The following is a 13,566-nucleotide window of genomic DNA, read 5'->3' as shown; positions in this document are numbered from 1 at the left end:
TTTGCCGGGCATGGTGGCTCACACCTGTAATCCCAGCACTTTGGGAGGCCAAGGCAGGTGGGTCACAAGGTCAAGAGATCGAGACCATCCTGGACAACATGACGAAACCCCATCTCTACTAAAAATACAAAAATTAGCCAGGCGTGGTGGCACATGCCTGTAATCTCAGCTACTCAGGAGGCTGAGGCAGGAGAATCACTTTAACTTGGGAGGCGGAGGTTGCAGTGAGCCGGGATTACGCCACTGCACTCCAGCCTGGCAACAGAGTGAGACTCCATCTCAAAAAAAAAAAAAATTTGGTTTCTTTTTATGGAGACTCTGAAGGGAGTGCCAACAACATTCAGTATCAAGTTCAGAAATTTCCAAAGAGAAATTCTGCTCTATTGCCAAATAGTTACTTCAGAATCCTCACTGCACAAGTGATTTATGAAATAAGCTCACTGGGGGTAAAATCTACCAACAGATTAGAGTCTGGGGTTAAATGCTGATGTTTAATAAGCAACAAGAGAAAAATCAGTGAAATAATAAAAATAAAAGATCTTAACAGGGTTTGCCAATAGTGAAGCAAATAAACAAATACAAATATACTAACAGCATGTGCAACATAGTGAGACCCCCATCTCTTCCAAAAAAAAAAAACACCTAAAAACTAGTCAGACACAGTGGCGCACATCTATGGTCCAAGCTACTCAGGAGGCTGATGTGTGAGGATTGCTTGAGCCCAGAAGGTCGAGGCTGCAGTGAGCCATATTCACACCACTATACTCCAGCCTGGGTGACAGGCCAAGACTCTGTCTCAAAAAAATAAAAATAAAAAAATAGTAGTAACTCACTGATATTCCCATTTGTTACCTGCTTCTATGCCAGAAATTACTCTTTTTCCAAAAGCAGTTAATATATACGACTAGGTGCATTAGTGATAGCTTAAATGCCTGAATATCCCATATAAAAGGGAATATAAACATTGGAACTTCTGTCTACTCATAGTATTGAAAAAAAAGTTTTTGGAGTCAGATGGATACAACTTAAAATAACACTAGCAGTGTGGCTGTGTAGATTACCTAACCTCCCTGAGCTTATTTCCTCATATGCTAGATGTTAACAAATATTTAACGCATGACTTGCAGGAAATGAAATCATATATGTATTCAATATTATAATATTCAATATATTGAATAATCTTGAATAATATTCAAGATTCAGTAATATGAGATATATGTATGTGTATATGTATGATATACATATATCTATATAGCAGGGTGGTTAGTGAGTACAAATTCCCTTACTCTTCCTCTCTAATTCCCATCTACTTTTAATGTAGGCACATGGTACTAATTGTACCCCAGGACTCTCCTGCCATCTGTAGTAACTAGGTAGGAAAAAAAGAAAGCCCAACATGGGAATTTAACAGGTTGATCTGGCAATGATGACTTTCAGAACTGAGTGGCTTTTGCTCCTATCTTGCCACACTGTAACAATGTGACACTCTCTCCCTATAACTGCAAAAATTTCTGGAGCTGTAGATCTTGGGGTTCTTCACTGGATTTCCAAAAGTGCCTGGCAGAAATTTGCCTTTATTAAAGTCATGCACTCTCCTGGCAAAATCTCCCAAAAGCAAGCACTTTCTGAAATAATTTTCTCCCTAGATTAAATGTTTGTGTACCAAAGTACATATTAATATACAGGTCAGTGTAAGACAGAAATAGTTTATGTATCAAATTGCCCCAAGCTTTGAGTCAGGAGAGGGACGGTAACAGTGTCTTTCCTCTGAGCTTCCGGCTTACAGCTGGTGGCAAAGCTGAGCCTGGCCTGACTTGTTCATGCCTCTTCACCACCTGTAGCCCACCCCAATCCCAAAGGGCTTCACAAGAATTTGTTAAGCAAATGTCTACAGCAACCTTATTTAAAGCTAAACCCTTTTACGTGCTTTCAAATGCTACGATCTAAAGACTTCTGGAAACTCTTTGATTTATTCCCCCATTTTTCTTAATCTGCAATCTGCCTCCCACGGTTTCTCAGCATTGACTAACACCAGGCACTTCTGATAAATGAATAAATCTATCTGAAATGTCCATGAGAAAAATCTACTCTCAATCAGGAATGGGAACGTTTGTGCCTGTGCATTACATTCCTCAAGATTACCATGAACTTGAAATGTAACAATATGGACATTACATACAATATGTATGTACAGCAATATGTCGATGAAAATATATTGCAAAAAATAGGGGAGAGACAAATATTGTTCACACATTGTGTAGTAGCTCTAAAAGCCCTTTCTACAAAGTAGTTATTTGGAAAGATAACAATTCATCACTATTTATGGTACAAAATTTTGGCTTTTGAAATCCAAGTTTTAAGTATCACAAAGCATATCTCTGTTATTTCAAGCATACATATGGAGACAAACACACAACACAAACACACACACATATTCATCTACTTTCTAATAATTTATGTACATTCTTCATAATAATGAACAAGCTGGCCTTATACCTACTTAAATCTCAAAACTAGCACATATACTAACACCTGCCTCTACACCTTACTGTAGGGTAAGCCATCCACTTTCCAAGCCAGCCTTTTGAAGCTATAGCAAATCAAATTTTAGATCCAGAAAATGAATGCATGCTTTGGAAGTACTGTCATTTAACTTAAAGACATGAAGGACTTGAAAAGGCTACTTTACATCTCATCAAAACCATAGAAACTGTCAACAGAAAATCAGAAGATTACAGGCTGCATTTAAGCTAAATTCAGGGAAATCCTCTTACAATGAATTCAGAGTATGCCAAGAAAGGTGACTATTGGGAGAATTCTTTTTCCCTTCTCTTCCTTCTAATCCCAGCTTGTCTTGGTCTTCACCATCCCCCCACACCCCTAATCCACTCATTCTAATACCTCCCTGGACCAACCAGACAAATTGGTACTTAATCTCTCTGCCTTACCATCATCCACTCCCTCTGACAGCCCTCTACAGAAGAGTTGCCACATCATACAGCCAAAGCAAACTTTAGCTTCAGTATGATGTCTAAATACTACAGCTTTATCACTTGTGACATGCATTTCCAGAGGATCCTATCACATAGGTTCAGTGCAAGTACCAGAAATATTAACTAGATAATTTCCACTGTAGACAGTCCAGAGTATAAACAGAGACAGCAGATAGTGGTGACTATGATAGCCCCTAGAGGCCTCAGAGCTTTTTAAGAAACATCACTCGTATAGGATTTCAAAAGAAAAATTTCCCTGTAGATGATACAGCAGAGGCCATTTCTCCTTGAGTCTCATAACATTACTCCCTAAAACATAATCCCTATTCCAAGGCCTGTCCTGTTTCTCTACAAATCTGTGTTTTAGCATTAAATATTAAGACTAATCCTCACGTCTCAAACAATTTTATGGACAAGTCTTCATGCCTCTGAAAATGAAAAATAAAACAATTCTTTAGTGCTATTTTTCTAGAGAGGAAATAGCAGATTATGATCAAATTGTGGATACTATATATACTCAGTTTGCCAGATAACTCTTGTCACTGTTAATGACTCAATAAAGCCAAATCACAGGATATTGGGGGATGTGTAACAAATGCATGAGTTTGTAGAAGACCCCCTGACCACTGTCTCACCTCATTTTGAGAAACAGCCTCATTTTTGAGAATAATCAGGTTCCCAGCATTCTGACCACTTTGGCCTGTGAGGTTCCTGCTGTCAGTCACTGCTGCTTGGGCTCCCGAAGGCCCTGGTCCTGTCTGGGCCCCTGTATTGTAAAACATGAAAGTGTCACTCCCTGAGCCTGCTGTCAGACAGGCCTTGTAGCAGTAGGTCTTGGTGAGGGAGCCATTCCCTCGAACTTCAATGAAGTGAGGCTGCACTTTGAGGCCATGCGGTATCCTGGCATCAATATTGTTGTTGGCTTGTTTGTACAGTTCTGCAGGGGACCTTTCCCTTACTCCACAGAAGCCTCCACAGCATGCAGTGCCATACGCAGTGTAGCGGTAGCACTTGATGATGCTCAAAATGATGATTGTCAAAAGAAATATAAAAGACACTGTGCTTAATGCTATTATTAGATAAAGGGTAATTTCAGAGTATGTCCGAGGGCTCTTAACATGCCTCTGAGTGTCAGGGAGGATTTTGGAAACCCTATCCACCACAGCTACTGTAATGGCCACAGAGGCTGATAGTGATGGCTCTCCATTATCTCGGACCACCACGGTCAGGTTGAAAGTGCTACCACTCTCATCTCCCATCTTCCTGGTAGTCCTAATTTCTCCTGTGTGCAGCTCTACCTTAAAGAGGTCCAGGTCAGAAGTCTGGGCTAGATGGTAAAAAAGCCAAGCATTTTGCCCAGAGTCTGAGTCCATGGCTATGACTTTGGTGACCAGGTAGCCAGCAGGGGCAGTTCGAGGCACCATCTCGAAGGCTGCTGATGAGTTGGTTGAGGTAGGGTACAGAATGTGAGGGGCATGGTCATTCATGTCCACCACATACACGTTGGCAGTCACAGTGCTGCTCAGTGGTGGGCTCCCCTTGTCCTGAGCCTCCACAGTCACAAAGAACTCCCGAAACTTCTCATAGTCAAAGGAGTTGACAGCATAAAGGCTGCCACTGGCACTGTTAATGGAGACATAGGAGGTGACTGGCAGCCCTTGAATCTCCCTCTCCAGAAGGGAGTAGGTCACCTCTGCATTCTCCTTTTCATCTGGGTCTGTGGCTTGCACAGTACAGAGCAACACACCTGGCAAATTGTTCTCCTGTATGTAGATGGAATAGGAGTCCTCCAGGAAGCTTGGTGGATTGTCATTGATGTCAGAGATCTCAACCTTCAGTGTACGCTGGGATGTGAGCTGTGGTATTCCCCCATCTGTGGCTGTCACCGTGATGTTGTAGACAGCCACCCGCTCTCGGTCCAGTGGGCCGCTCACCACCAGTGTATAGGAGTTTCCAAAGCCATTCAGCCGGAAAGGCAGTGTGGCCTCCAGACCCAGGCTCACTTTCCGGTTGGGGCCTGAGTCTTGGTCATTGACACTGAGAACCGCCACAATGGTGTTGGGTGTAGCATTCTCAGGCACTGGGCTATACAGGTCCGTGAGCACCACCTCTGGGGCATTGTCATTCACGTCCACGATGTCCACCAGCACCTTGCAGTGACCTGCCATGGGCACTGGACCCCGGTCAGTCGCCTGCACATAGATCTGGTAGGAGGAGGCTTCCTCATAATCCAGCCCCCCAATTACTCGCACTTCCCCGGTACTGGTATCTATGCTGAAGAGCTGCCTCTCCCGGTCCGACGTGTAGCTGCTCAAGGAGTACCTGAGCTCACCATTGGAGCCCTCATCCGGGTCTGAGGCATTCAGCTTCACCACCATTGTGCCTGGGGGTGAGTCCTCCCGTAGCTGGACGCGATAAGTGGACTGGTCAAAGGCAGGAGAGTTGTCGTTAGTGTCCAGGACACGCACAGAGATCTGTGCCGTACCCGAGCGGGCTGGGATGCCCCCATCCACGGCTGTGAGAACCAGGTGGTGCAAGGCTGCCTGCTCCCGGTCTAGGCCCTTACGCAGCACCAGCTCAAGCACTTTACTGTTCTCCTGCAGGGGCTTAAGGTCCAGCTCGAAGTGCTCGCTGGGGCTGAGCTCGTAGGTCTGTACTGAGTTGGCGCCCACGTCGGGGTCCTGCGCACTCTCTATGTGAAAGCGCGCTCCAGGCGCCACCGATTCGCTTACCTGAAGCTGGTAGTTGGGCCGCGGGAAACGCGGTGAGTTGTCGTTGATGTCCAGTATTTCCACCTCAACGGCGCTCACCGCCACGGGGTTGTGCGCCAGCACTTCCAAGCTGAGCAGGCAGCGAGGCCGCTGCTCACACAGCGCCTCCCGATCAATGCGCTCGTTGACGAAGAGCGCTCCACTCGTCAGGTCCAGCTCCAGGTAGCGCGGACTGGGCGCACCCAGATGGTTGATGCGCAAGCAACCCGGCCCCAAGCGCCGCAGCTCAAGCCCCAGCGCGCGAGCCACGTTGCCCACGAGCGCGCCGGGTGCCTGCTCCTCTGGCACGGAGTATCGCAGCTGGGAGGCCGCTGGGCCAGGTAGCAGCAGCAGCAACAGCAGCAGGAGAGGCAGTAGCAGCAGCCAGGGCATGGGCCGCCGGAGCCGTGGATGCTCTGTCGCCGCAGGTCTGGTGCCCGCCTGCTCCATAGCCACTGGCCGCGGCGGAGGCAGCCGGGCAGGGCCGGAGGCGGCAGCTTCCCCAGCCGTGCCCCACGCCCGGGCCCCGCCTCCGCTCGTGCCACCCTGCGCCCGCTCCCCCACCGCTCACGCTCTAGCAAGCGCCTGGGGCCGCTCCCTCCATAGGCCCTGCCAAGGGCTCCTGGCCCCACCGTCCTCGCTGACTCCCCATATTCCAGCTCCTACTCTCGCCACCGAGTCGCTCAACCCGGCTCGGCTTCCTGCTGCTGCTGCCGCTACAGCTCCAGGGGGAGGGAAAAGGAAACAGAAGGGAAGACAGAGGGGGAGGGGGAAAGGGAGGGGTAGGAGGGCTCAGCAAGTCCTGCTCTGATTCCGCGCCGAAGTGGCGGACAGCGAACCCGGACTGCTCAGCCTCTCCAGCCCCATCTCCTTCACCCTGGACCTGCCGGATCCCAGCGGACCGCAGGAACACGGCCACTCCCTTTCTCCCTACCCCCACTGTCCAGTTCATCGAGGCTCCACCGTCTCTCCCCTGCTTAACGGGTCTTTAAGGAGATTAGTCTGGGAAAAGCAGTCAAGCCCCTAGAAGTCTGGCTATCAGCTCCCCAGGAAAAGATCTCCAAGCGCAATTCAGGAAAATAAACTGAGGGGCCTTAGCTAAGTATGGGCACCCAGGCGGCGGATCTAACATTAAAAGGAAACAACGCAGGGGGAGGCGCTCTGGGGTTACTGGCGATGGGAACTATTCACCTGACTCCCACATCTTCCCTGGACACTCTTAAGAACTGCAGAAAGTGCTCAACTCCTAGGGCAAAAGGAGGGGGATGGCAAATGCTGCCCTCTTTCCGGGAGCAAGCCTAAAACCAGCATCCTGGGATCCAAGACTCAATTCTGCTCTCGGCCAAGTGGCCCTTATTTTCAGTGTGTGCCTTGGCAAATAACCAATATTTACATGTTTAAAATGCTCTGTTTAAAAAAATAGTCTCCATGAAGCTGTAGGCAAATCTATTATTTGACCCATTTTGGCGACAGTGGGGAAAATTTGGTAAAATTTTTAAAGAGATTCTTCTCTCAAGCTTTTTCTAATCTTGCTTCAAATCTTTTACATTTATCACCCAAGACATTTTCTTTCAAGAGTAATTTAAAATTTTTTCTTTAATGGATGACAATGTCTTCAAGAGTCTGCAAAACCATTAAATCAAGAGCGTTACTGTTGATCTCCTAAGCCAGGCTGGAATTTGGATTCCATTAATGCTTTGCAGTTAAAAAAAAAAAAATCTGCTGTCATTAAGCAAAATGTGGGAGTCTGGGATTTATCTTACAATAACCAGCAATTTCAATGACTGCAGCTTATCTTCCTTAAATATAAGACTCCTTAGACTTCTGTTCTTCTGTGTCCCCAAGTTTCCTCTTGTACTGCTATAGAGGCAACGCAGAGACAACAAATTCACTTCAGTAAAAGAGAAGGTAGAAGGATCAGAGGAAATCTTTCCATGCTGTGTCATTGCCTCTGCTGCTCAGTTCTGAATATTCACTCTTCCCAGGTTCTCACATTTCTTCCACAGGAATTTGAAATCTATTGCCTCATGTGCAAAAAAAGCACTCACTAAAACGTCCTTTCTCTTCATCTCCCAGTATTCTCTCATCTGTAGATCTTCCTCTATGGGTCATTTTCTAGCTATGGACTGGAACAAAGACAGAGTGAGACCTGACATTTGGCATGCTTCCCTCCTAGAGCGGACAGTTAAAGGAGCCAAGGTTGTGATCCTGACACCCAGAATTCAAAGGCCTGAACTAGCACATCCCTTCGTTCCACCGACCAAGCACACTCACTATCAATGCTCCACTACCTAGCCAGTGTTATTCCAGAGAAACGCCCAGCCTCCTATCACTGCTGCTTCTTATTTGTCCTCTTTGTTTCCTCAAGGGTACAGAGTAGGAAGCAATTTTCATCAAAATCTATTCCTGTCTCCTTTCTTGGGTCTCTGGCTTCTTCCTCTTCTCTCTGCATCCTCCCCAAACATCCCTACAATAATTCTGTCTCAGTTTGCTGTGGTAATTTGATCTCGGAGGCCTTAATCTCTCAAGTGCACAAATTGTGGACCTGGCCTATGTCCTCACCCATTACTTGTTTCTGAAAATAAATGGCTTATAAGTGGAATCAAGTTGTAAGTTGTCATGAAAAGTGATCTTTCCTCCCCTCATCTCCTCCCAGCCCTCCAAGTCGCTGCCATCTCTGCACACAGCTCAGAGACCTGGCCACTGGGTATTGACCAGGCATAGACCTGTGACTGTGAAAAAATCATAGGCACTTAAGGAAGAGATTACAGTGGCAGAGGCTTGGTGATTTTTTAATGGAAGCCCCCAAATGTCATGTCTTGGGAGAAAAACCAGGCCTCTCCTTTCAGCACTCTTGTCATCTTCCAGCAAGGACACCTGCCAGGTTGTCCATTATGCTGTTTTAGGCCTTGTAGGTATTTAGCTCCAACTAGAATTTACTGCCTTAATTATTAAGGAGTCAAACATAAAGCCAACACAATCAGCCTTGTTTTGAAAGACATTGTACTAAAGAGATGGTATACTCTATTTGGCACTATAATGATTTCGTTCCTCATACCATTATACTGAGGCTCCTGCCAACCTTACTAGTTGTTAGAATGTGATTGCTCAGACTGTTGTTAATTACTCTTTCTACAAATATTAACACTAATGCCTTGACCACACCATTATGCATTCCTTTCCTTGGACCTTCAAGAGCTCCCTATTAAAAAGTAGAACACAGTAATTAGGAATATAGACTTTGGAGTCAGTCACACTCCTGCCAGTGACTGCCAGTGACCAACTGTGTGGCTATGGACTTAGCCTAAGTTCCATAACTTAGCCTAAGTTATGTTACTTAGCCTAAGCTTCACTTTACTCATTTTAATTAAGGAAAACAATAGTAAGCAAAACTCATAGGGTTATTATGATTACATGAGAAAATGTATGTAAAGCAATTTGCACAGTGACTAGTTAAGTACATTATTGTTGCTGTTGCTGTCGTCGTGAAATACAACAATTTATTATCATCAGATAAAACCTTAGTTGGCAGTCTATATGTAGCATGGCCCTTTAGATATAAAACACGGATAAGCACATTTAACTATGCCATATAGGAAATCAACCATGATAGGGAAGATGCGTATGCAACAAAGTTAAGCTTTCCCAATTACTTCTAGAACTATATCCTACATTTTGAGAACAAAACCAAAAAACAGCCCCTTTTTATATCATGAAGTAAATGGGACTTCTGTTATGAGAACCCCTTCAAGAGATTTGTTTCCTCACAAGAGATTTACCTTTTTAGAAAACACAGAAATACTTTAGCAACAGAGTATGAAGTTAGTTCCTAAACATGCTGTAATCTACAGCATCCAGTAGGGAGCTTGGCACAGAGGTGCTCAATTAATGTTCTTTGAAAAGAACTAAATTTACAAATTTATCTGTGTAATTCTAATACAAACAGCTTCTTATTTTCTCTCCTCCTTATACAATCTTACATACATTTCAAAGTCCAGATGAAAACCTACCTAATCCATGAAACAGTGTCTACTCTAAACACGAGTTTTTTTTTCATTTTCACAGTCTACAGCATATCTGTAAGATGGCATGTGTCATTTTTAAATTCATCCAAATAATTTAATATTATCTCTTTAATTATAAGCAACCTGAAAGCAGGAGCCATGTCTTATATTTCTGTCTCCTTCACAATGTAGAAACCCTTATAGACTCTCAATAAATGTTAATTGCTTCATTTTCTTCAGATCTTATTTTTAGTAAACTCAAGCTGCTACAGAAAAATTTCCTATATAGGGATAGAGCATATCTTATGGAGAGGAGGTTGAGAAGTATCTGTCAAATAGGGAAGGAGCTAGTTTTCATTTTTTAATTCATGTATTTATGTTGCTCTACAAACTGAGCACAAGTTATATAATAAAAGAGAGACAAATGGTCATCTCTGATGTTTAGAGTTGTCCAAAGTAGTTTTTAAAAATTCCATCTTGTTAAAAACGAATAGGATTCCTGATCTTCATGCATCCCCAGAAGGAAAATACTTTCCAATATGATTATAGCATTATTTACAGATAAAACATCCAGTGGATGGGAAGATGAAAAAGTTTTCACATAACTTGATGGCTAAATTTTTTCACATCTCCCTTCCTCCAGAAGAAATATATCAGTCAAATATTTGGCATTAACAATTGGCTTTTAGGGGGAGATCCTCTACATTTTTAGTTCTAAAAAACTAATATATTATTGATAGTTGGCTGAGGTGTCTGAAAATTGCTTAGAATAAACAAAGAGATTCAAGCCATAAGAGATTCAAGCCATCTTTGGATAAGTAACAATAAAAAGGGAGAGACAGGTTTGGGACAGATTGCGTAATATTAACAGATAAAATCAAACTAGCCAGTATTGGGGGGAGTTTTACTTCTTTATCAGTATTCTCAATTGAGATGGCCTAACAAGAATCATAGAATATTAAAGGTTGAGGTTTTTTAAATTATAAAATTCTTTTTCATTGAAGAAAATGGTTAAGTGAAACTTAAACCTCAAGATCAATAAGGAGATAGGAAGCATAAAAGTGATATAAGTGGCCGGGTGTGGTGGCTCACGCCTGTAATCCCAGCACTTTGGGAGGCCGAGGCCAAGGTTAGGAGATCGAGACCATCCTGGCTAACATGGTGAAACCCCGTCTCTACTAAAAAATACAAAAAAATTAGCCAGGCGTGGTGTTGGGTGCCTGTAGTCCCAGCTACTCGGGAAGCTGAGGCAGGACAATGGCTTGAACCCAGGAGGTGGAGGTTGCAGTGAGCCGAGATCATGCCACTGCACTCCAGCCTGGGCAACAGAGCGAGACTCCATCTCAAAAAACAAACAAACAAACAAACAAACAAACAAACAAAAACTGATGTAAGTAAGTCAAGTATCTGTGGCCAGATAAATGATCTTCCAAGGCACTGAAATAACTTACAGATGTGACTAGAGAACCCACTTTCCTATCTTTTAAAAAGTGCCATTAAGCTTGATATAAATTCCTTCAAAACTGTAATATTACTAAAGTGATTGTTTATGAGCACTTAGAAATGAAGGCATTCATACTAAGGGCTACTCTGGCTTAATTAAAAACTGGTAACTTCAAACTAACCACATAGACTTAAGATTGTTTTTCATATGGGCATTTTAGTTTCATTTACTAGAATCATTGCCAAAATAAATGCTTATCAAAACAAAATTTAAAAAAAGAAATGCTGCAGGAACAGTCAATCTAGAATTTATGGAGACATTAAACAAAGTCTCCCAATATACTCATGTGGACAAGATAAAGAAAGAAAGGCAGCTGCAAGACAGTGTAGTTAGGTGATTTTGTAATTGTTTAAATAACATGCCAAAAAGTGTTTACTAATGGAATAGTTTAACCTAGAAGGAGAATTCTAATGGGGGCTACAGGGATCCACTCTTGGTCTCTCAAGAAACAGAGCCTGGTAAATCATGTTCTTTAACCTCAAGAAACAGAGCCATGGTAAAAAGAAGCTTCCTGGAGCTTCGGATAAATTCCATCACCTTTTTGGGACCCAGTTTCTTCATCAATACCAACCTCATTAGGGTCCTGTGAGGAGTACATAAGGTTAGATATGTACTGAAATAATATGCCAACTCTTAAGTGCCAAGACATTAAGATGCAAGGGGGTTGGGTGACCAAAAAGTCAACAATTACTTGATACTCCAGATATCCCATTCAACATTTTGTTAATGACTCAAAACAAGGAGGTAGCAAGTGTCCATGCCAGTGTAGCAGCAAATTGAGCATTTTTGGAACAAGAATTGCAACTGCCTAGGTTAAGCTGTTTCTAATTCACTAAACTTAGTACCAATTTTCTATCTGAAACTCAAGATATGCCCCAAATTCATTAGTGTGTATTTCAGCTAATTTCTGGCTTATAGTTGCCATTAAACCTGTTCCAAGTTTCCATTCATCACTTGGGACCTCTTATTTTAATAGAAACCTTGTTTGGCCCTATTTCTCCTCTGTAACTCTTGGGATTTTAGCCATGGACTAAAATAAGATGAGTATTTGGCACTAAAGAACACCCTCATTCCCAAGTAGGTTTTAGCCAAAGCATTCATTGATTTGGATAGGGGTTTTAAAAATATATTTCAAAAACACATTAGATATTGTTGAAGTACCTTGAATTTGAACTGTTTTCCAACTGTTTTCCTAAGCTCAGTCTATATGAAGGCCACAGTTTCTCTTTCCTATACCCATTATGTTTGCTGCTTGGAACAAACAAACCTACATCTCTGTCTAAGAAGGATTACTTCTCAAAATTATCCATACATATATCTAGAGTATCAAGTAATTGTTGACTTTTTGGGCACCCCCCCCCTTGCATCCTAATGTCTTGGCACTTAAGAGTTGGCATATTATTTCAGTACATATCTAACCTCATGTACTCCTCACAGGACCCTAATGAGGTTGGTATTGATGAAGAAACTGGGTCCCAAAAAGGTGACGGAATTTATCCGAAGCTCCAGGAAGCTTCTTTTTACCATGGCTCTGTTTCTTGAGATTCTGAAATAACATCTGACCACTACACATGCAACCCCTAACTTAAGAATTGTATTATCAGTCTCAAGCTATTAATATCTAAGTATTTCATAAGGAATACTATTGTTCCCACAACTACAAGTTTCTTTCTCTTTTAGAAACTTCAATTGAATCTTCTGTACATGTTTTTAATAATAAACAGCCGGACTTAACAAAATCATGATGCAAAATAGATTTGTACTTCATATCCCAACTTCTTCTTTCAGTAACATCTACCTCATACCTATGATATTCTGCCTAAGTAATGGGGGTTTACAAATGGCTTTGATTTTTCTGATATAAATCCCACTAGTGTATTCCTTGACAGATTTTGCTACATAATTCCTTTAGCAGTTACAGGCATAATACATTATCATGTGGGTAAAATATAAATCCTCTAAATTAGCCATGTTAATATACACTGTTCTTACTGAATATTAAAATATACTTTAAGGCATTTTGATGAGATAATGTTATCTAAAAATTTTCCCTTTCAAAGCTCATTTTATTGAAATTATTTAGAAATGATTTACAAATTCTTCAATTTTGCTTCTGTGTTTTTTCTCTCTTTTTTCTATCACAAGCAAAGAAAGCATAGTATACTTGGCTGATAGAATTGAAACAAAAAATCTGGCACTGATTCTATTTATACAGCATCTCTGAATTAATGGTCTTAAAGATCTTAAAATTTTTTAGTTTGATCCATATATAACAATATGCCTTGATTGATGCCAACTTCAGCTTTTCAGCACAA

General features: G+C 42.4%; 1 protein-coding gene across 19 annotated transcripts in view; it reads right to left on the bottom strand.

Moving 5' to 3' along the window:
• LOC101152878 (protocadherin alpha-C2) overlaps nucleotides 1-13,566 on the bottom strand; it is a 214,820-nt gene that overhangs the window by 38,383 nt on the left and 162,871 nt on the right. The window contains exon 1 of one of the 19 annotated variants that reach the window (XM_019026986.3): nucleotides 3,629-12,096. The exons of 17 other annotated variants lie outside the window; for them this stretch is intronic. In XM_019026986.3, coding sequence (XP_018882531.2) covers nucleotides 3,629-6,193 — 2,565 coding nt within the window. In that variant the 5' untranslated portion in view covers nucleotides 6,194-12,096. Of the gene's footprint in view, nucleotides 1-3,628; nucleotides 12,097-13,566 lie in introns of those variants that run through there. One more of the 19 variants, XM_019026983.4, reaches the window with a different exon arrangement.

This window comes from Gorilla gorilla, chromosome 4 (genome assembly GCF_029281585.2).
Source record: "Gorilla gorilla gorilla isolate KB3781 chromosome 4, NHGRI_mGorGor1-v2.1_pri, whole genome shotgun sequence".
In the NCBI taxonomy this organism is placed as follows: Eukaryota; Metazoa; Chordata; class Mammalia; order Primates; family Hominidae; genus Gorilla; species Gorilla gorilla.
This window is presented reverse-complemented; position numbering and strand designations above follow the sequence as displayed.